The following is a 22,636-nucleotide window of genomic DNA, read 5'->3' as shown; positions in this document are numbered from 1 at the left end:
TCTTGGAGCAGCATTTTTTATAAACTGATTACTACTTCTGTGTTGCCTCTTTGTAAGTAGTGTATTTAAGGGTAGTTATCCAGTCATAGCGTACGTACAGACAGTTGTGCAAAAAAAAAAAAGCCAAAAAAAAAACCACCACAAAAATCTCTCAAAAGGTAAACCAAGATAAATTAAAACCTGAATCAGTAAAGATACTTCAGATACACTATAAACAGTTCTGTAAAGTGTGAGCTCCATTACAGTGCCCTGGAATGGAATACCTTTCTTTGGTACTCCATTTGATAGCAGGTGTAAATTTGAAGTTACAACTCGGTGACAAAACTGAAGTTAGCAAAAGGTGTGAGAAGTGACACTTACTTTCTTCAATGCTGATTTTTAAGTAGGTGTGCTTCTAATATTTTTGTAGCCAAAGTGCAGAAGAAACCTACAGTTGTTTTGGTTGGTTGGCTTTGTAAACAAAAGCAACAAGCCCACAAACTTAGTTTAGTGGTAGGCACACTTTTAACCTACAGAATGTTAAGGATGACATTAACACACTTGAATTACCAGAATGTTTCTCAGTCTGCTGTAGATACAGCAAATCTTAATATTATATGCAGTTAAAAGTCTAATTGTTCTTAGTTTGCCCCTTAGAATGGCATACTGCCCTTGAAAAAAGGGAGGGGAGGTGGGGAGGAAAACCTTTGGTAGAGGTGTATGTGTTAAATACATACATACATACATACATACATACATACATATATATATATATATGTATGCCCTCTTATGGGCTTTACTGTTAGGGAGTTAACCAGCTGCCCTATCCAAACTAAATACTGGAAGGTAGAAAAATTTAGTACTGTCACTTATCCTAACTGTAGTTGAGAAAACTATTTCAGATCACACTAGTTTGCCAGCATCTGTGTAGAAAGGTAAATAGGAGTAATACTTGACCTCCAGTAGTACTTACTAAAGGGTCATTCCTGCGTCATGTTTTGGGAGGTATAGGCAAAATACTGTTGTTGCAGAACTTGCTTTTACACATACACTATATCTTTTAATAGCTGTTGGAAGAGTAAAACTTATTATTCCTTGGATTTAGCAAAGGCTTTGTGTATGTTAAATCAGAATAAGCAAGAAAAGGAACAAAACAAACTTGGCAGCAGTGTCAAAGTTTATCCTAATGAAGTGAAACTTCACAACAAGTGAAGTTTGAAACTTGACAGAGAGGACCAAGATACATTTGAAATATCATAACCTTAGGACAGATAATCTGTATCATCTAGGTCAAATTGAAGGTGGATTGCTGTGGTCTGTTTGTCATAAGGCAATACAGTTCCAGCACAATGAGGCAGATTAAAGTTTTTCACTGCAGTTGAGTGTCCAAGGAAATCTGGTGGAGATTGCTTTGACAATGGCTTTTAATTTTACAGGCTGGTCTGTAGCTTAGATCATAAAAAACTTTTTATCCTGAATTTCAGTGCAGTTCAATAAGAATGTCATTTGTTGATTACAGAACACATGGTGACAGCCATAAATACATTTAAAAACTGCTTAAGATAATCTAAGCAAAGGTGCAAGTTGCAGTCTGTCAAGAGATCTACAAGAAACAGAGTTGGGATTATTTTTTATAATCCAAAACTTCAGCACTTACTACTTAACACATGAATAATGAATTTTCACTGTTGTGATAAGAAAAAACATGGTTTGGTGCTACTAAAGTAGTATGACTTGTGAATGGAAGTTCAGTGCATTTTGCCTTGTGAATGGTAAAGACCCTCATTGATGGATCTGCAGAAAAAAAAAAAAGCATTCTACTGGTATAAAATATTTGGCTATATTTTGAGTTCAGTAATTTGTTCTGACTCACTGTATTCCAGTGGTGAAGCAGCTTCTGAATCCGCTTCATCTCTGCATGATGTGCTTAAGAAGTTTGAAGCTGTCCCTGCAGTTCAGGGAAAATCAGTCATTCATTTCACTAGCCCAGACAAAAAAAAAAAAGGATAAACCCCCCCCGAATACAATAGCTACACTGTTAGTCTAGACTGTGCACTGGAATTAAATCTCATATCCTCTTCCTTCCCAGGAACTATTAGTAGCATTACTGTAACGGTGGGCAGTTACGTATGATAAAAGCTTTCCTGCATTAGTTTTGCTGTGCTGGTGCTTCAAAAGCAGAGCAGTTACCAAGCTTTGATTTGCCTCCAGAGGTAAAGGCTACAAAGCTAAGTCCTAAGTCCCGGGTCAGTTGTCCTGCTTTCTTAAAGCTTGCCTTTTAACAAAACCCTTTTTTTAAGGAGATCTGGCACAAGACATCTGTGCTGCTCAGAGTCCTACTCAGTGACTTTTAAGTGCTTTTGTGGGAGATCCCAGCTGGCTTGCCCAGTTTCAAAGCAGCTTGTTACTGATAATGGTGCAGTCAAACTGAACTGCCTCAGTTTTGGGTTGCTTTTGGGACCTTGCCTCTTCACAACTTTCTGGTGGAACTGTGTCCAGTTCTCCCCATCCAGTTGTGCTAATGTTTCCCTTCCTTAGTGAGCAGAAGGTGTTGGAGGAGTGGGCAGAAAGTACATTTTTTTTCAAGGCAAGTACTCAGTTCAGTTTTTTAAAATACCCATTAAAAAAGTCCTGCCTTTCCTCTCTTCAAATTTAAACCCTCCTGGTCCCCTAGAATAGCTTTATGTTGTTATTATAGCTTGTGTTACCAGTACTGTGCCTTTTTGTTTGGTCTTCGAAAACTTACCCACATAACAAGCTGTGGATAATAGTAACTACAAGCGAAGGCAGTCACATTGCAACAACGTGTTGGAGTTCCAGGGTTGTGTTTGTTTGGGAATTGTTGCTGAGACACCCCTGTAAATGTGAATAAAGAAAATGTCTGATCAGTTTATTGCTGGAAAGCTTTGGTGAAATTAGTGCTGCTGGGAACAGGATTCTTCTCTGAGCAGAAGCATTGTCTTACTGTGTCAAACTACTGGCTTTCTTGATACTTTCAAAGTTTCTTAAGCAAAACAGCAGAAGTCTTGACAAAAGAGCAAGTACAGTATCCAAAGATGGATTTCTTACTTTGACATGAGCTCAGTATGCTGTCACACAGTGTTTTGAGGATACTTGGTGCATTGAAGCTCTGCTTCTGCCTTGTTAAATTTACTTCTCTGAATGAACCAGCTAGAAGCCTTAAGAGATAGACGACCTAAACTGTCACATTTCAGTTTAGCTCATTAAGATGCTCATTATACCACATTGCTGATGTGCTGCACATGCTGAATTGCGTTGTCCCTCGAGTAGGATACTCCGCATCAGCTGGGCACAAGGAGATGCCCTGGTAAGTAATGAGTGGCATCCCTCAGGGATTGATGTTGGGACTGGTCTTGTTTAACATCTTCGTCGCTGACATGGACAGTGGGATTGAGTGCGCCCTCAGCAAGTTTGCCGATGACACCAAGCTGTGTGGTTCGGTTGATATGCTGGAGGGAAGGAATGCCATCCAGAGGGACCTTGACAGGCTTGTGAGGTGGGCTGATGCCAACCTCATGAAATTTAACTGTGTCAAGTACAAGGTCCTACACCTGGGTCGGAGCAATCCCAGGCACAGCTCCAGGTTGGGCAGAGAAGAGATTCAGAGCAGCCCTGCAGAGAAGGACTTGGGGGTGTTGGTTGATGAGAAAATGAACATGAGCCAGCTTCAGTGTGTGCTTGCAGCCCAGAAAGCCAACCGTATCCTGGGCTGCATCAAAAGGAGCGTGACCAGCAGGTCAAAGGAGGTGATCCTGCCCCTCTACTCTGCTCTTGTGAGACCTCACCTGGAGTATTGTGTGCAATTCTGGTGTCCTCAACATAAAAAGGACATGGAACTGTTGGAACAAGTCCAGAGGAGGGCCACGAGGATGATCAGGGGACTGGAGCACCTCCTGTATAAAGACAGGCTGAGGAAGTTAGGGCTGTTCAGCCTGGAGAAGGCTGCTTGGAGACCTCATAGCAGCCTTCCAGTATCTGAAGGGGGCCTATAGGGATGCTGGAGAGGGACTCTTCGTTAGAGACTGTAGTGACAGGACAAGGGGTAATGGGTTCAAACTTAAACAGGGGAAGTTTAGATTGGATATAAGAAGGAAATTCTTTCCTGTGAGGGTGGTGAGGCACTGGAATGGGTTGCCCAGGGAGGTTGTGAATGCTCCATCCCTGGCAGTGTTCAAGACCAGGTTGGACGAGGCCTTGGGTGATACGATTTAGCATAAGGTGGGGTTGGAACTAGATGATCTTGAGGTCCTTTCCAACCCTAATTATTCTATGATTCTATTGGTGGAAAAGATCACTATTCCTCATACGAATAGCGCACGCTGACGGCCCTCGCTAGAGCCCACTGAGCAGCCAGCCGCACACACACGCATGTTGCAGGTGTAATCTCCCTCCCCGCGGCGTTCAAACCCGCTCTCCTCCCGACACGCACCGCGAACGCGGCCGTCCTCGTCTCTTATTGGCTCTGCTCTGACTACTGCCGACTTCCTATTGGCGTAATTTCCTTTTCGCCCCGCCTCCTAGTCCCCATTGGCGCTGCCAGCCCGGCTGTGCTGTGGAGCAGGTCGGGGCGGGCAGTATGCCTGCTGTCGGCCCGGGGTGGCATCGGCTCTTCTGGTGAGGTGGGAGTGCGGCGGAGACGGGCCGCCGCTCGGAGCGGTGTCCCTGTCTGTGGGGTGGCGACCTCTTCCTCCAGCCCTGCAGCGGGAGCTGCGGCCATGGCGCTGGTGCTGGGTCTTCTAAGGCGAGTGCTGGAGTACTTTGGCTGGCCGCCCGACCAGGTGAGACCCCAGGCTGGGGCGCGGAGCGGGGGCTGTTTCCTGCCACGCCATGCCTGGAGTCCGCTACTGCGGGGCGTCCTGGCGGCAGCCGCTGTGGCCAAGGGGAAGAACGGTAACTTAGGCCGCCGCACGTCCGCGGCAGGACAGGCGGCTCTGGCGTGAGGTTGGGTCCGTCGGCATGGGAGAGCTTGGCTGGTGTGGTTGGACAGGCTGCCCGCACTGTGTGTGGTCACTGCCCTGGTACAGCCATTCAAGTAACGCCTGAACGGGGGGGGGGAGGTCAGTAACATCAGCTGTTCACGTTTTGCCATCTTAAATGAAAGGCTACATAGCGATTCCCAAATAACAGTTAATCCTGTGTTGTCAGAAACCTCGGAAAGGTTTTGCTGGGAGAAGGTTAATGCGGCGTCGGACACAGATATTAGAGTGTGAGTTTATGGGCATTTCTTTCCCGATGGGTATCAGTAGTGAGGCACTGCTGCAATCTTAGTTCCGAGGGAATGCTTGGTTTATTTATGTGAAACTGCTAAAGTGTCTCTAGGGACACTAGTTTGAGGGAGCTATCCCAGTTATTTTATGGTTTCGCTATCGGGATTTCTTGTTTCTTTCCACAGGCTGTGTTTTTGGAAATGCGCGTGTTCGGCAGCAGCGTCAGTCAGACAATCAGAGCCTGCCTTCCTTCAGCTGACTCATCCAGAAGGCATTTCCAGCAGTTATATGCAGTCATGAGGAGATGTCAGCTCAAGGTACATTAAATTTCTTTCATTTCCTTACTCTTTCTTCTTCTTTTTGTATTTCCCAAGACTTACACAGATGCATATTGTTACTTAATTGTGCACTTTTTCATTTGTCAGTTATCTCAGGATATTATTAACTACATGATGTAGCTGCTATGTTCCTTGGTGGCCTTTGTGCCACTCTAAAATATTCTGGGTATAGGCTGTATCTTGGCAGTGTTTTGGAAGCAGTTTATTAAAACCAGCATTGGCCTCTTTGGACTTCAGGCTTGAGAGGAGCATTGAAAAGTTAGGTGAACTTAACTGCATTATCTTTAGTTGCATATAACATTAAATTATTTAATAACTTTGTAAGAACTGAGGGCTTTGATTTTGCTTCTCACATTAAAAGGTACTTTGATATTTAGGTTGTATCTGCTTGCCAAATGAAGGAATATGGATCTACTCGAAGTGTTGTCCGTAGACTTGGGACAATTCTTTCCATAGAGCCTTACCCAAGACCTTATTTTCGAGTAAGCAATTTATTTCATACATATGCTTCAACTGTTTAATTTTTCTGTTTTTTAATTGTTATCTTTCCTGTTCTTTTTAGCTTGTGTAACTGTGTTGCATTCCTTATGCTCACTGTTTTCAATTTGCCTATAGCACTGTTTAACTCCTTTTGCTGAGGCAGAATTTTCAGTATGTGCTGGATCCAGTTTCTCTTCATACATTTTTTATCTGTTTCTAGCTTGTTCAAGACCCAGGTCCATTGGATTATGATGAACAAAGCACCATTCCACCTCCTGTAGCTCCATCACTTGCTGATGTCCTGTGGGTGGCAAATGATGAGGGACAGGCATTTACTAGACTTAGGTAAGTAAAAGTCTAAAAAGGAGTAATAGGAGTAACTTATGTCTTCTCTGGGGTTTGCGTTGGTGTTTTGGTTGGTTGTTTTTATGCTAGCCCTTCCAGGGTTCCAGCTAAACCAACCCTGGAATTTTACATTTTTCTGGGAGCAGTTCCTGCTTACCTGAAAATTCTTACCATGTAGAGTATTCTTATATGGAAGATTTCTTAAATTGAGTCCCTTCTTTTCTCTTCCTAATAGCATGTTTAAGGCATTATTGGTATTTTATATATACTCAAGGTATTTTGAGAGCAAGAGAGGGAGTTCAATGAAATTTGGGTATTGTAGCATACTGTAAGATTATTCCTGTTTTTATCCCTTTAGTTTACAATCAAGTTGATAAACTTTATAAAGGGGCAAAAAGAAGAAAAAAAATGTCTCTTTTTGACTATGGTTGCTACAGTGCTATACATGATGGTTGCTGGAAAGAAAACCATAATTTCTTGATTTTAAAAAAATTACCTTGAATATAGTTTATATAATCCTTTCTAGATTTTAAAGAGTGCTAAAGGAGAATAGTTTTACAATTATAAATTATTACTAGGACCGTGATGTGACTGATTATCCAGGAATCTGCAGACAGAAATAGTATACAAGTCTTCCCTCCCCCCCCCCCCCACTAGAGAAGACATAGAAGGTTGTTTTACTGTTCCTCTAAAGGGTCTGTTCAAAATCAGAGGATGAGTTAGAGAGCCGGAAATAAGATTAAAATTTAGACTCTTGTATTGTCTTGTGCTACATTTGAATTGGACAATGCAATTCAACTTCTTACTGGCATGTTTGTGACCTTTGTGCTGCTTGCAGGTAATGAAAATACAAGAAACTGATTAATTCAAATGACACCTGTTTTTATTAGAGAGGTATTGATGAAGTTATGTTTCATCTTGTGATCCTGAGATGTTACTGTTGAATTATTAAAGTTTTTTTTTTTTTCAACAGCTGCAAAATAGTTGAAGAGTAGGAATGTTGTTAAAAGGAACTGTGACCTATTATGTCTTGCCTGTGATGATTTTTAGCTGATCTGATTCACAGATCCATGAAAGTTCATTCTTTTGTTGTTTCTATTGCTTCTTCCTCCCCCTTTCCTAGCTCTGTGGGATGTTTTTTAAGAACAGGTCCTCCAATTTATACCTTACCCTTCTGAGCCAGTGTGAATAGCAAAGGGTTTGGGCAAATCAGAAAACAATGCTGCAGGTTTGATTTAAGCCACAAGAATGACTAATAAAAGGGAAAAGGTCTAGTTTGGTTTCAATCAAAACTTAATGCATCTTGAATAAATTAATTTCTTTGTTTCATAATGAAATTCTGGTAGTTTTTGTTTACACTCATTTGCTGTTTTAAAGTTCTTTTAGAAGTTATTTCTGCAGGCACAGACTCAAAATTGTTTTTAAAATGAAAACCTGAGACTTGTAGAACAACTTTCTAATGCAGTCTGTGTTCATATGTAGCTTACAGAAGATGAGGTTCTTACTCTGTGTGTATTAAAACTCATTCTTCTCCAATATCTTTCTGTAAGATCGCAACTTCTTTGCTGCTTGCTGTGTTCATCTTGCACAGTTTGATAAACGACTAAAATTTGTGAAGCCTAATTAAAAGATCATTATTATTATTTGATGTTTCTGCCTCTCATATCTACTGTTTCAGGTAGGGAGGAGGGAGAGACACCTTTATGGTGTCAAATAGTTATTCAGTAATAACAGCTCACACCTACAGTATCTCTTTATGATGTATGATCTGTTGCTGATATCTGACCTTTTTTACGATGACTTTGCAAGGATCTGGATCATGCTTGAGCAGAGGGAGACTTTAAAATATTTTTAAGGTTATGAGTAGTTAGAAGTGCGAAGTTTTCTTAGTTTGTGAACTTACAGCTTTTTGAATGATAACTTGCTTGAACAGACAGTGAGTAAATTCTGGGATTCCCTGTGTTGCCTGAACCTTTTGAAACTATGTCTTTTGTTGGTTTCTAGGACTGAGTTGTGGAGGAAAAAAAAAGGCGGTACAGGTCATCGTCACCAATGTCCATCTGTAGATTCAATACAAAATGGTCCAAAAAACAGTACACAAGGAGGTGACCTTGCTGATAGAGCAGCGCTCCAGAAAATTTCTGCACTTGAAAACGAGCTAACCTTTCTTCGTGCTCAGATTGCTGCAATTGTTTCCGCACAGACATTGGGAAGCATCCCTTCACGTAAGCCCTTCTGGTTTGAAGCAAACTAGTTTTCCTTTCATTGCGTTAGAGTGCCTGTTCATAGCTTGCTGTGTCTTCGTATTAATGGAGAACATCTCTAATTCTAACTGAAGAACTCAATCCTAATTTCTAACTTCTTCTAATTTAGTTACACCAACTAAATTTACAGAATGCTCTATTTTGCTTTTCTTTTTAGCATTTGGTACTGCCCCTACCCCCTTCTATTTTGTAGTATCTTTGCCAGTTTTCAATGCAGTTGATTTTAAGTTACCCTTGTACTCTCCACCATGTGTATGAAGGAGCTTAGTAACAACGCTATTCATAGGCTACCAATTACTGTTTAAAACAGTTACAGACTATTAATTACCCCATTTGGGTTTTGTACTGTTTCTGCCAAGTTGTCAGAATAATGGATAGAAAAAGTATTCTAAGTCGGTCAGATTCAGGCTTAAAACAAATGCTGCAAATAGATGTGTCACTAGAATATCAAAGTTGGTCTCCAATATGAAAGTCTATCTTTTGTGACCCTTTTTTAAAATTTTTTTATTTTTGTTATTTTTTTCCCTTAAGAGTTTTGCGGTCTTGTCTTATTTGCACACTAACCCCACTGTGGTTGTTGAAATACTTGGGCTGGTGTGAGGTAGTAACTTTTGATCACCTCGGTGATTCAGTTAGCTGTTCTGTTGGCGATTCTTCTGTCTCTTCTCCATTGCACTCTGTATTGTAGTCTATTTTATGTGTCTTGTGGTTCTCTTTGCTTTCGCCTTATGTGGTTATTGTAGCCTTCAGACTGCTGAGAATGAATTGTATGTAGTAGTAGGCTGCTTTGCTGATTTATCTGGTGCTCAGATTGAAGACACAAATGGAGAAAATCGGAGGAGCACAAGATACCTCAGATTCATTATTACATGCATTCTGAATCTTTGGTTTTGAAATAAAAAATGTTCTTTGTATGAGGTGTGTAAGAAAGTGCTGTAAGAGGGCTGTCTTGTCTTTACTGAAAACTGAGTCATCCTAGGTGTTGCTTAATATTGTCAATTATGAGGGTATACTGACTAAAAATAAAATCCCTATTTTTCTTTAACTGCATCCAGAAGCCTTTAAAACATCCAGCATTCCAGATGGATCTTACCCAGTGCCAGCCATGACTTCTACGCCACTGTCCGTCTCTCACAATCACTTTGTAATTCCCTCGCCTCCTCCGCTTCCTTCTGGTGTACCATCTGGTGTTGCTGCTAGTAATTCGGCAGTTGAACTTATAAAACAACGTCTTGCTTCAAGAAACCATGTTCCGACTACAGCTGAGAGTGCTGGTCACCAGAGGACAAAGAACATTCCTAGTATGATGGATGTATTAAAAGACCTCAACAAAGTTCAGCTGAGAGCTACTGAGAGGTAGGTTGAATTGAGCATGGATCTGAGTAAGCCAAAACTATGTCAACCCTTAAATAGCATCAGGGAACACCAATGTGAAATATTTAATGAGCAGCTACTGCTGACAAACTTACATTGGCAACTTCTAAGTTCACAGCTTGGAATGTAAGATACTTGTGGCACAGCTTTTAGATGCATTTAAAACATGCTGACTATCACAGCATTTAGAACTAGTCTGCTGCTTTAGTATAATCTCAGGTTGGTGTAGGGGAGGTGGTTGTGTTGCTATATGTGTAGATCACTTACAAAGTCACGTACACTGTCGCAGGAAATGGATCTGAACAAATAAACTTTTTTGATTCACTGTGAAAGGAAAGATCCTTGGGGGGATGTTGGAAAGCTACTGTTAGTATACTGAAAGTATCCTGGTCCTGGCTTTGAAGTGTTACAGAAAATACATGCTGTATCTTTTATTGAAAATGTTTTTTAAATTTGTATTTCAGTAGTGCAGTTGGATCATAAATATTTTCAATGGTCTACTGTTTTGGTTGTAAGCACAGTTGACATATCACAAAAATGCATTATTAAAGACTGATACCTCTTCAAGTCAGTATGCTAGGTGTAACTGAAGTTGAGATGTTTTTTCTGAACTTCTTTAGTTGAAAAATTATGTAAGAACAACAGAGTCTGTAATGAACATTTGGAGCTCATCATGTGGGGAGAATGTAATTTACCAAAGCTTAATGAGTTCATATTTCACCATATTCTTAGCTCTGAGCTTCATCCCTGAAAATAAGTAGCATGTCTTGGGGAAATTATCTATATGCAACTTTAAAACACATCCTTACACTTTTGATAATATTTTCACAGTAAATAAATCAAATATAAAGTGCACTATAATTCCATGTGCAGTGAGTGAAGAAAGTGAAATGTTAAGGTTGACAGTTTTAACAACTGTCATGTTGAGCAAGTGCATAGTTAATTGGAAGTGGTAGGTATACCTCCAAAGTGCTTTCTGGATTTAGGCACCTACCTGTATTCTGAAGGTAGAACATAACTGTATGATGTATTTACATTGTTGGAGGGAGTAATGATGATCAAAATTGCTATGATCTTTCAGGCAGCAGTCTGACAGTAGTTCAGTGTGTGCACTGCAGAGGGAAGACCTCTGAGAGCCTGAAGATTCCAGTTTCTACCACCCAAGTACCAGCTTACATGTTGGGCAAGTTCTCTGACAGCTTGATTTTATAGCAAGGGTAAACTCAGTCCTTTCAGGTTTCATGTTAAACAACATCTACTGCAACTGCCAGACTTCGAACGCAGTGCTGTCAGTCTGCATTAGGTGCAATTCATTGGCCTAGAGATAGTGCTTTACTAGCAGGTGTCTGAATACCTGTTTTTTGAATACTTCAATGGTTAGGAAGCTTTTGTATGATTTATTTTCTTGACCTAATTGTTAACTTCCTATTTTTGTTAGGTTTTTGGGTGTGGGTGCTGTTTTGATCTCGCGTCTCTTTGCTGTGTTTTGATTTTGAAGTTGATATAAACAATTTCTAAATTAAAGTGTAAACTCTACTTTTTTGCCTATACAATTTTAATGTTTGGATGCTCAGGCGCTCACTTGGAGGGAAAAACTGTCTTTGAAGCCTTTGTGCCAAATCGAACAATGTTTGGTTTTTTTTTCCTTTTATAATGAAACTTGAGTTAAGTGTGGTTTATAAATGGGGCTTTATGGACACTTGGCTACATATTTGACTTAAAGCATTTGCTTTCTTTAAATACAATTGCTCGGAGGAATTTTATAAGCTTCTTCTTTCTTGTAAGACCATGGAAAGGCATACTGTTCTAACATTAATGATGTTTAAATCAAAATTGTGTTTGCAATGGCTATGATATATGTTAGTCCCACTAACATATATCATAGCCAAATCTCCCACTGGCATACATCATAGCCATTGTGAACACAATTTTGATGTGGGAGATTCCCACTAACATACTGTAATATAACTTACAAATGAGACCTGCTGTGAAAACTGCACATTTTGCACCCTTTTCTTTTCCTTGCTATTTATTTGCAATATTTAAATATTTTTTGATTCACTGCTGCATAGCATTAGGGGCAGGAGACAGTAATTTTCTTTCTTATTTTTTTTTGTAGGTCCCCTGGAGGCACTCCTCTTTCTAGACCCAAAAGGAGACCAAGTTCAGATTGGGATCCAGTTGATCTACTAACTCGTGCACTGAAGCAGAAATTTGCACATAAAGATGATGATGATGATGAGTCCCTGGACAAAGAAAATTGGTCTTTTGACAGCTCCCCACTTTCTAGTCCAGAGATTCCACTGGTATGTGCTTATATAAGAATGTTTTTTTATATTCTTGAAGTGACTGCTGATTTTGTGCATAATTACACTGTTTTCACAAAGTCTACAACTTCACTACAATGTTTTTAAGCCACCAGCCTAGGTAGTTGCTTTTTTCAGGTATAATCAAGGCAGAGAATCTCAAAGATTGATTATTTTGGCTGGATTTAGACTGGTATATGTACTTCTAGATGTGCCAAGAGGAAAATTTTACAAGGCTGACTTCATGTTGATTGAACTGTGGACACTTGCTTGATGGTAACTGGCAGGTACCCATGCATAGAAGCTCTGTGTCTAGTTAGTAACACTAACTACTTATTGACTGATTATCTTACAAATAAAGATGCTGGGAAGGTACAGAGAGGACTAACTCTATGTTAAAAAATAAAAGGATTGGCTGTAATATTTTTATTTGAGGTAGCATCATTTCCATGCAGTTTGCATCTTTATCCAGAAGTAGATATGATTCCGAATGCTGTTGCAAAGCCTACACAAAATATAGGTTGCTTATGAACAGGAAAAGGCTTCTACATGGAGCCATTGGACAAAGGTGATTCTGATCACTGGTTTCTGTAGAGCAGCCTATGCAAGCTGCTTACACAGCCCAGTACTGCTGGTTGGTTGTTAGACTTCCACAAACCTCAGAACTGCTTAGATGTGGCGGTAATTTAAACTGTCTCTCTGCTTAGCAATTCTATCTTTTTATCTTAAAACTGAAGTAAAGATTTGGGCTGGGGCATTTGTAAGCCTAATGGAGGGAAATAATTATACAAAATGTATCATGGAAATCCAGACCTTCTTTGAAGGCTGCCGCTTATATGCGTGGCTACCTGCTTGGCTGAAAACTTAAAAGGAAAACTAAGGTGCATGTTTCTCTAGCTACAGTGATTTGTTTATATTTTAAATTTCAGCTGCCACAAGGATTTCGCAAGCAAAATGTAGCATTCATTTTACAGACTGTAGTGAGCGAACAGCTCTGGTATAGGCTTATTATCCCTGTTGACACCCCGCAAGTTAAAACTAGAAATTTCTTAAAAATGGCAAAGCTTGTATTTTAGATGCTGCAGACCATTGCATAGTTGACATACCTGATTCTAGATACAAAGATCACAGTTTGATCCTGGAACAGTTTGTTTATGGAATAGCTTTTATTCCAGGATCTAACAGAGCTGAGTTACAAAGTCCTGGAAGAGAGACTGCTTAAGGCCAGCATATTCAGGAGTAGATACAGGAAGATGCTTTTTTCCTATTCAAGCAGAATAATCTCATGAGTTTGTATTCAAGCCTCTAATAATTTACCCTTGAGTGTTTTTAAGAATGAAAGTATTTAAAGCAGTTGTATGGGCTTATTATTTTATTTCTCCTATGTTAAGGGAAGTGTAACTACTCCTCCAAAATGCCTTTGTTGTAAGCATCATCTCCTTCAGTTGTCTTGGATATAATTTTGTTTAACTCCATCCCTGCTCCCCAGGTTGGACGTTGCAGTCTGAAGCCAAATGCAAAATCTAGCCTTGTAAGAAGTGATGAAGTTAAACAGGTACCAACGTGGAAAGTGGGAGCTCATATTTAATTGATGGAGACTTCTGAGGAAACATCATAGGGTATAAGTAGCAGTTCTACTTTGAAGCTGTTGTAAGGTGCTGTAATATGTACTAGAACATGTCTCTCCTATGCTACTGAAGTTTGGGTGTCCTAGGGTTTGTTAAATTGTCTCTTCCTTCTTAGTTTCCCAGCAGCCAAACTTGTAAATGTGATGCTTTTATGAGAAGCACAGAACCAAAAGGTTTTTATTGCTGTGGAGCAGTGTGTTTGAAACCTGGGAAACGCAGAAAGGAAGCGTGTGTGAAAGAAAAGTAATTATTGGTGTGGCAGCTGATTTGTGCTCCGTTTACACTCCAGTATAAGTGGAGTGTAACCTCCTTGTTGTTGTGTTATATATAACTGACTGTATATAATGGTAGCTAATACTGTTTCTTTAGAATTGGCTACTTCAGTTTGCTGTTTGTTTATGCAGCTCTGTACTCAATATGTAAACTGTATTCTAATTTATTTGGGGTCAGCAGAACTTCTATGTTTGTGAAACTGTGATGTAAGTTAACTGTAGGCTGTCAAATCCCTATAATATGGGGGAGTTGTGTTCTGAGATAAAGACTTTGCAGAGAGATCTGCTAACAAATAGCCTAAATTCCATATGTAAATAAAATGAACTCACTCCTTGGCTTCTCCATATCTAGGTCTGTTTTATTCCAAGAGTTTATGAAGTAAAATTTCCTTTATGTCACAGGTGTGTTTGATAATGGCATTTTGTGTTGCAGACTTAACTTTTTTGTATCTTAAGCACTGACCATATTAGGAAACTTCTTAAATAAACTGTTATTAAAATAGAGCTTACATTTTTCCTGTGAGTACTTGCAGTCCTTTATTTACAAATTTATTACAATCCACTGCTTACAGTAGCTGCCTTCACTTAGTCCTTTAATGACCCTGATGTATAAAACAAAAATCCTACCAATCAGACTTTAGAATGTGTCCCTGTGTAGCTTCTACTTCCCTGCTTACATGGAGTAGACTGGCAGCTGGATTTTCTATTACTGCTGAGTCTTATTTGCACAGTTGTAAGAAATTATGGTGAAAATCCTGTAATTCTGTTTATTAAGTTATCTTTTGACTAAAACTGGAGCTTAAGTGTCTTGCTATTTCATGCTTCTAAAATTGTCTTCTGGATATTTTTCTGGATTTAGTAATTACTGGTATTTATCACATTCTTCCATTACCCTCTCAGTCTGTAACAGTTTGACCTTCCCTTTCTTTCCATTTTTGAAGTACACATTTACTACATTCTCTACCTAAACTTGACATCTGATATGAAATCTGTAAGAATAGTCAGCTTGACCCTGTACTTTGCAATCTTACCTCTTTCTATCAAAGCTCCCTATCATCTTTTGTCTGCTGCAGTTATCCCTGATGCACTATGGCAGCAGAGAGCAACAATGAAGGGAGTCCAGTGCCTGCAGAAGAGGATATGGAAGGCAGGTGAGTCCTGGAGAGTGTAAAGCCTACGAATCATTGTTTTGGTCAGTATCTGTGTTGTGAGTGGTAGAACAAATTATCTCCTGTGTTATATCAGCCTTCAGAGATGAAGGGGATCTTGGGGTTTGTGCCTGTTCTGTTGTGAATGACAAAAGTGAAGGTGGAAATCTTACTGTGAGAGGATGAGTTACTCTGCAAAGCCCTGAATACAGTAGTCTTCCAGTTGCTTTGTGTGACCAGCAGTTTCTTCTTTTCAGGAAGAACTGTTGTTTTGGACTTCCTTTGTATGTTTTTTCTGTCCTCTTCAGAGTTCTTCATTTAACTGCAAGTTTGGCTTGCAGAAGCATTTTGTAGTGGAAGTTTTGAATTTGAAAGTGTCTGTTCATTTTGAAAGGGAATTCTCTCTGAAATTTCTTAATACCCCTTAAACAAAGGATCTAGTATAAGCCCTTAGAAGTATCTGTAAATTTCGGTGAGCTGTGCAACCCTTCAGGTTGTTGATACCTCTGATTTTGGTGTCAGTCTGATGTGAATTGTGCAGTAATGTTTATGCAGCTGATCCACTTCCTTAAGGAAAAGAGTAAGTTGATTTTTTATATTATTATTATTTTATTTTTTTTTTTCTTTTAACTGTGTACCACCTACACATGTTATGAGAACAGATTCTTTGCTTTAAGTAGTTCCAGATGTAAATTAGGTTAGGCTTTGAGCCTTTGTATAACTCGAAGTCTGTGGGTGGTATCTGATAACATCTGACAGTTTTCAATACTAAGAAGTTGCAAAACTTAGTGATGTTTAGTAATGAAGAGGTTAAGCAGACTGGCCTGGTTGACAAGTCCCTAGGGAGGCAGCCCTGAAGGGCAAAGGAATCCAGGAAGACTGGACATTATTCAAGAAGTAAATCTTAAAGGTGCAGGAGTGAGCAGGCCATCCCCATATGCTGAAAGATGAGCTGGTGGGGAAGATCAGCCTGGATGAACAGAGAGATTTGGCTGGAACTCGGGGGAAAAAGGCGAGTTTATGACCTGTGGAAGAAGGGGCAGGCCACTCAGGAGGACAACAAGGATGTTGTGAGGTTATGCAGGAAGAAAATTAAACAGCCAAAGCCAGGCTAGAACTCAATTTGGCTACTGCTGTAAAAGACAATAGAAAATATTTCTAGAAATTCATTAGCAACAAAAGGCAGGCTAAGAATCTCCATCCTTTATTGGATAGGGGGGAGAAACACAGTGACAAAGGATGAAGACAAGGCTTAGGTACTTGACACCTTATTTGCCTCAGTCTTTAATACTAAGAACAGTTGTTAGGGTACACAGCACCCTGAGCTGGAAGATGGGCTGGGAGCAGAATGAAGGCCCCATAATCCAAGGGGAGATGGTCCAAGACCTGTTACACCTCTTGGACACATACAAGTCTTATGTGGCTAAATGGGATCCACCCAAGAGTAGTGAGGGAGCTGGTGGAAGTGCTCACTGAGCCACTTTCAATCATTTACTTGCAGTCCTGATTAATACAGGAAGTCCCAGTGAGTGGAAGTTAGCAAATGTGACACCCATCTCCAGGAAGGTCTGGAAGGAGGATCTGGGGAAGGCTATGGAGCAGAACATCTAGTGTGCATGTACGGGACAACCAGGGGACCAGGCCTGGGCAGTTTATGAAAGGCAGGTTTTGCTTGACTGATCTCATCTCATCCTATGACAAGGTGACCCACTTAGTGGGCAAGCAAAAGGCTATGGATGTTGCCTGCCTGGACTTAGTAGAGCTTTTGACAGTTTCTCACAGAATTCTGATGGAGAAACTGGCTGTGCATGGCTTGGACAGGTGTACTGTTCACTGTGTAAAAACTTGGCTGAAAGACACAGGAAAAAATGAAGCCTTCCTGAAGTTTTCCAGTGGTGAAAATGGAATCAGCCCACTAATGAGAGACACAACTGAAAATTTGACATCCGTATTGCCCTCAGTTAACGGAATGATTTCATTTAATAACTTTCAGTTGTTTTACAATACAAGTCCTTAGAGTTATAATTGTAAGCATGAAAATGCAGCTTTTCTTCTGAACAGCATTGTCCTCAATATTGGGATGGATATTTTTTTCCTCAGGCATGTTCATTCATCATATTTAACAAAGTTGGCATTGAGAATATACTCCTGTGTAAAAGATCAGGCACATGTAGTTTGACTGCCATTTGTGAAGAATAACTTGATAATTCTTTTATTTGTTTGTTTAGACATTGAGATATTAATTCAATTTCTTTTATAAATATATATATTACATTGAAGAAAACCATGCATTTACTAGTAACTTATTTTAAAGTAACAATTTGAGTAAGTTATGTAGTATACATAAGCAGATGGCTTCAGGTGGAAACACTTCCTCTCACCTACTTAGACAGAAATGGTTCTATAAAGAGAGATTTCATCCTGGAAGGTTTAAGAGGCTGCGGATAAGTAACGAAAAAGTTGTAGGTATTGACTTTGTTTTTGAAGAAATCTGAGTGGAGCTGATTGATTTTGCTGAGGTATAGCAGTTATAAATACTATTTCTGTACCCATTTTGCACGTAGAGATGGCAGTGGTAGAGATGTATATATTTTTTTTTTGTTGCGGGTAAAGGCTAAAGAAGACAGCTGTCCTTCAGCGTGGGGAATATTTTGTCCATTTCAGAATTACTAGACCAGATTATTTACAAATTATTGTGCTTTAGAAATATGTTCTCACTTTTTAATACCAGTCACTGACAGAAATAATTTCTATGTATTATCAGTTTTCAATTAATTATTTTTTTATCTCTAATTATTTGTCAAGGAAATGTTTCACCTGTCCACCTGTGGGCATATGTTAATAAAATAGCTATCTTCTGTAAGAAAACTGTTATTAACCCAAACGTCTGTCTTATTTAATTTATTTAAAGACATATCAAATTTAAGTTACAAATAAATGATCTTGGCCTGTATTTAACAAAACAAGAAATAAATGACTGAAAATCACTTAATTGTGAATATGAATCCTAATTCATTCCATTATATGTGGAAGCACCTACAACAGGTATTTGAACTTGCCATTCTAACAATATATGAAGATTCCAAATCCTCCTGTGTTGCTAAAGGGATCTTTTTCTTTAAATTCAATGTCATATTTTGTACTAGCAGAATTGAAATAGCAGTTTCATTTGCAATACAGTAACCCTCCTCTGCTTTATCTGGCTATAATTTAACTACTTAGTCGAGAGATATTTTCCATTATGCTAGACATTAATTTCCACCGTATTACTTATTAAGAGAATTAGTTTGAATAACTGCTTATAATAATCAAAAGGCCTGTGTTTTCATTATTTCCCCCAGTCATCTGGTCAGCAGGATACCTCCTTCTGCAATGGGAATTTGACCTTTTTTTTCTAATGTTGAAACAAAAATAATGTGATGTTTTGGCTCAGCTGTGTTTCTAGTAATCTTTACATTTTAATTTCCACTTATGTTTTCCTTCAGACTATTTGCCTAGAAGGCTGGAAGAGGCTTTAAAAGCAGGTTATTTATATATGGGAGTAAGGGTTTTCAGACTCATTTTGATTCTCATTGGGATGGAAGTATTTATACCTTTTGTTTCAGGCTAGTTAAGGCATTTAATTTCAATGGGCCAGAGAAAAAGCAGAAGCCTAAATTCCCTCTTAGGTTAAAAGACAGATAGTAGTACAGTGTGCAGGGGTGGAGGTGGCACTGGTTGAAGTAAACCCTTGATCAGCAAAAAATGTCTTAGATTAAAATGTCTGAAAATTTTGGAAAAAACAAAAACCACGAAAATAATGTAAACAGTTGATACATGCTGCAGATTAAGTGCATGTATTCAACCACAAGAGAGCAGTGTTATACCAGCTCTAAGTTGCAAGTCTGAAATTTAAGTCATTCTGCTTTGTTGGCATTAGGTGTAACAGCAAAATTTTAATCCCTTTACATTTTTCTTTTAGTGCTATTCACTAAATTGCAGAGGTACATGCTTCTAACTAGTAAGTAAGTTACTAGTGTTATGATGAACTATATTTGATTAGTAAAAAGTCAACACCAGGCCAGTTTAGTCTCTTACTCCCAAAATAAACCTACTACTTCATTTTCTAGGAGAAAAGACAGAAGATTTTATGTGGTTAGTTCCAGCAGTAGTCTTTTCCTGAAGAAATATCCTTTCATATCCCACATAAAATGGCCTTTGGAGAAAATTTCTGTTTGTGGTGCAGCACACATGTAATGAGCATTGCCATGGAACCCCAGGGATTTGTGTAATTAATTTTAAGTTTATACAAGTAAAATTTGCTGCTACTTACTGAATAACAGTCAAGGTGACCATGTGGCATAAAATTACACATTTTTCTTTCAGATGAAAGATTATACTTTGCTCCTGTAAGCATGAACATTCTTTGCTTGTCACATGTAAACAATGATTTGAACGAGTTTAGGTGCCTTCATAAAGCTGAATAAGTGTATGTTTGCAGGGCTGGCCAAAGTTCATCCTTCAGTAATGCTCTGCATTGCTGTTGACTTTATTAGTTGGAGAAAAGGCAGTATTTAGCTATGTATTTTTAAATAAGGAATATCTTACCCATCCTATCACCTTGAACAGTGGAGAACCTGTATATTTAGGATCTCTGTTCTTGCCATCTGTGCTTTCTCTTTAGTACTCTGCATTTTACTTAATGGAGAAAGCTAAAATAGATTGATTGTTCCCACTTCTCTGTTTTACTTTTTAGTTCTTACACTATAACACAGCAGATGTATTTGCTGGGAGGCAGTTGCCACTGAGTAACAGCTGCTGGTATATAAAGGAAAAATAGAAAGATGTTCAAAGTAAGCTTAATTTTATTTTCTTCATGTTATTGTTGCCTTATGGCTTTTTAATGCATGGTCACCTCTCAGCTTACACCTGTGAGTACGGTTTTGGATTCTACTACTGAAACAAGGAGGTTTTTGTCCTTTAGAATACTGTTGTTTTTGGTTTGTTGTTTGTTTGTTTTGGGTTGGTTTTTTTTTTTGTTCATGAATTCTGTTGTTTAGTATATAATTTTGTCTGGCTAGTACTTTAGTCATTTTTTCCATTATGCTTTTTCTAGTAGATGTGTTGCTTGACTTGCATACCGTGTTTGACTGTCATCTACTGGGCTGGGCTTGATAAGTCAGGCCGTTTTTGTTACGCCCTCTTGCTTGTGAGGAAGTGTTTCTGAATAGAGGTCAAGCTCAATGTGCTTGTTTTTAATTTGTGAAGGTAGGAGCTCTCTTACCAGCATGTACAGTGGGAAAGTAATCTGAAAGTCAGTATTTTGGGATAGTAAAAATAGCTGGTTTGAAGTTGTCCTTTGATTTGGCTCGGGTGAAATGTGGGGTTTATCAACAACCCCTGTTCCTTATCTACCTGTTTGACCATTCAGATGTGGTTTTCTTTATCTGATTGTGTTTGCTTCTTATATCTTCTATTCCTCTCATAATAGGCCATCTGCATGTATATGAATTATGTTAAGGTTTTACTTGTTATGTTTCTGCAAGGTCTTTTTTTTAAAAAAAAACACAAGAACTTTAGCAAATCTTCAGCAGCTTTATTTTTTTTCTCAGTAGTGGCATAGCCTTTGCTTTAAGATTTGAAGAGTGCTTTGTATGTAGAACAAGGCTGTTGGTGAGACTCATCTCTACTGAATAATCTGCTCCATAACCTAGCTTGTCACTAATACCATGGGTTTTGATGTTGAGTTAGAATTTTGAGGTCACAAATGAAAGACAGAAATATTAACATAAGGTTAGCAAAATAAACAGGATTCGGGATATCGTGCTTGTGCTTTGTAAGCTCTTGGTGCCGTTGCTAGGAGAAGAGTATGTTAACAGTCCTCTAAGATAGCAGTTGCCTGGGGAACCCACAGAAACTTGTGCTATTTCTACACATCTGTGCAAACTCACAATCTTTTTCTTCCCTGTAATCCCATTTTCCTCCTTTGTCGAGTAATAAAAGCTATGGAGAAAGGTTGTTGCATCTTGAGCATAGGACCAAGTCCTCTCTCATTCTCCAGCATACAGGTCTCCCTTACAGTAAAGAACCAGTAGCTTTGAAAAAAAAATGGTACGTGGACAGATCTTGGCTGAGCACAATAATTGTGAATAGTTAACCTGATATGAATTGCAGATCATGAACATCACACCTGGTACTTTCATTTGGAAGTTGTTACCATTCCATTACTTAAACAAGAATCAGACTCATGAATTACATAGGTTTCAGGAAAAGTGAAAAATATTTACTTCAAGAAAAGCAGGATCACTAATTACTACTAAAATTATTTTCTAATGGAGGCATGAATTAAACTGCTTGCTAGAAAAAAAAAATCTTTAAACTGTGGATGGTTAAGCAATTTGAATCTGGCTGAAAGACATAACTGGTCTCCGATGTTCACTTTGAATAAACCTTGGAGTAATAGAGAAATTCAGAAAATTATTGTACCATCTAAGTTCTCTTTTTAAGAAAAGTGGGGTAAACCAGGTCAATCAGTATATATTCTAGGCAAAAAATCTGTATGATGGGATCCTATTGCAGATTTGAAAATACTTGGATAACAAGAGTGATCTCATGTAACTTTATTGAAAAATAGGTCTTTTAAGTAATCTTTGTATAGCTGTAATAGTGTAAATTAAAATATAACATTCATATTATCCACAAAGTAGACATCAAATGGGTGTAGAACTGTAGGCAGATAAGAGTAACCACCAAAAGGGAGTATTTCTACTAGGTGTATAGAGAATGCTTCTAAGTTAATGCAGTTTCATGTTTTTACTAATTGAGTAAGTGGTAAAATTTGTAGATAATTAAAAACAGAAATTACATTGAGAGAAAAAGAAATAATGAAGATGAGAATGATGGCACAAATCCATAATGATAATGGCATAGTAGGTTAGGTTTTCAGAAAGAGTATGCTCTAGTACAGTCAGTTGGAAAGCTATAATGGCGTCTTGTTGTCGTGGTTTAAGCCCAGCTGGCAACCCAGAAACAATGCAGCCGTTCACTCACTCCCCCTGCTTCCTCTCCCTGCTCCCGGAGGGATGGGGAGGAGAATCGAAAGAAGGTAGCTCCCACGGGTTGAGATAAGAACAGTCCAGTAACTAAGGTATAACACAAACCACTACTGCCACCACCAGTAATAATAATGATAAGGGAAATAACTAGGGAAGAGAATGCAACTGCTCACCACTGGCCGACTGATACCCAGCCTGACCCAAGCAGTGATCTAACCCTTCCGGGTAACTGCCCCCAGT

General features: G+C 39.0%; 1 protein-coding gene and 1 long non-coding RNA gene across 5 annotated transcripts in view; one reads left to right on the top strand and one right to left on the bottom strand.

Annotated features, from left to right (window-relative positions):
* Nucleotides 1-4,673: 4,673 nt before the first annotated feature.
* MTFR2 (mitochondrial fission regulator 2) overlaps nt 4,674-22,636 on the top strand; it is a 364,022-nt gene continuing 346,059 nt past the window's right edge. The window contains exons 1-8 of one of the 4 annotated variants that reach the window (XR_009968685.1): nt 4,674-4,778; nt 5,393-5,524; nt 5,923-6,027; nt 6,246-6,370; nt 8,375-8,595; nt 9,690-9,990; nt 12,128-12,314; nt 13,804-14,127. Coding sequence is in view for 3 of the 4 variants with exons in the window: in XM_062639630.1 (XP_062495614.1) it covers nt 4,716-4,778; nt 5,393-5,524; nt 5,923-6,027; nt 6,246-6,370; nt 8,375-8,595; nt 9,690-9,990; nt 12,128-12,314; nt 13,244-13,390 (1,281 nt within the window). In the remaining variant the exon portion in view is untranslated. Of the gene's footprint in view, nt 4,779-5,392; nt 5,525-5,922; nt 6,028-6,245; nt 6,371-8,374; nt 8,596-9,689; nt 9,991-12,127; nt 12,315-13,243; nt 13,668-13,803; nt 15,012-22,636 lie in introns of those variants that run through there. The other 3 variants (XM_062639632.1, XM_062639631.1, XM_062639630.1) reach the window with 3 other exon arrangements.
* LOC134174546 (uncharacterized) lies at nt 6,091-7,993 on the bottom strand. Its single transcript, XR_009968686.1, has 2 exons — nt 7,858-7,993; nt 6,091-6,326 (listed from the first exon to the last, which is right to left on the bottom strand). It is a non-coding gene; the product is annotated as an uncharacterized LOC134174546 (long non-coding RNA).

The sequence above is a fragment of the Pezoporus occidentalis genome, unplaced genomic scaffold (genome assembly GCF_034315485.1).
Source record: "Pezoporus occidentalis ecotype Australia unplaced genomic scaffold, CSIRO_AGI_Poc_V1 ctg61, whole genome shotgun sequence".
Classification (NCBI taxonomy): domain Eukaryota; kingdom Metazoa; phylum Chordata; class Aves; order Psittaciformes; family Psittacidae; genus Pezoporus; species Pezoporus occidentalis.
Note: the sequence above shows the minus strand (reverse complement) of the source record. Positions and strands in the feature narration are given on the sequence as shown.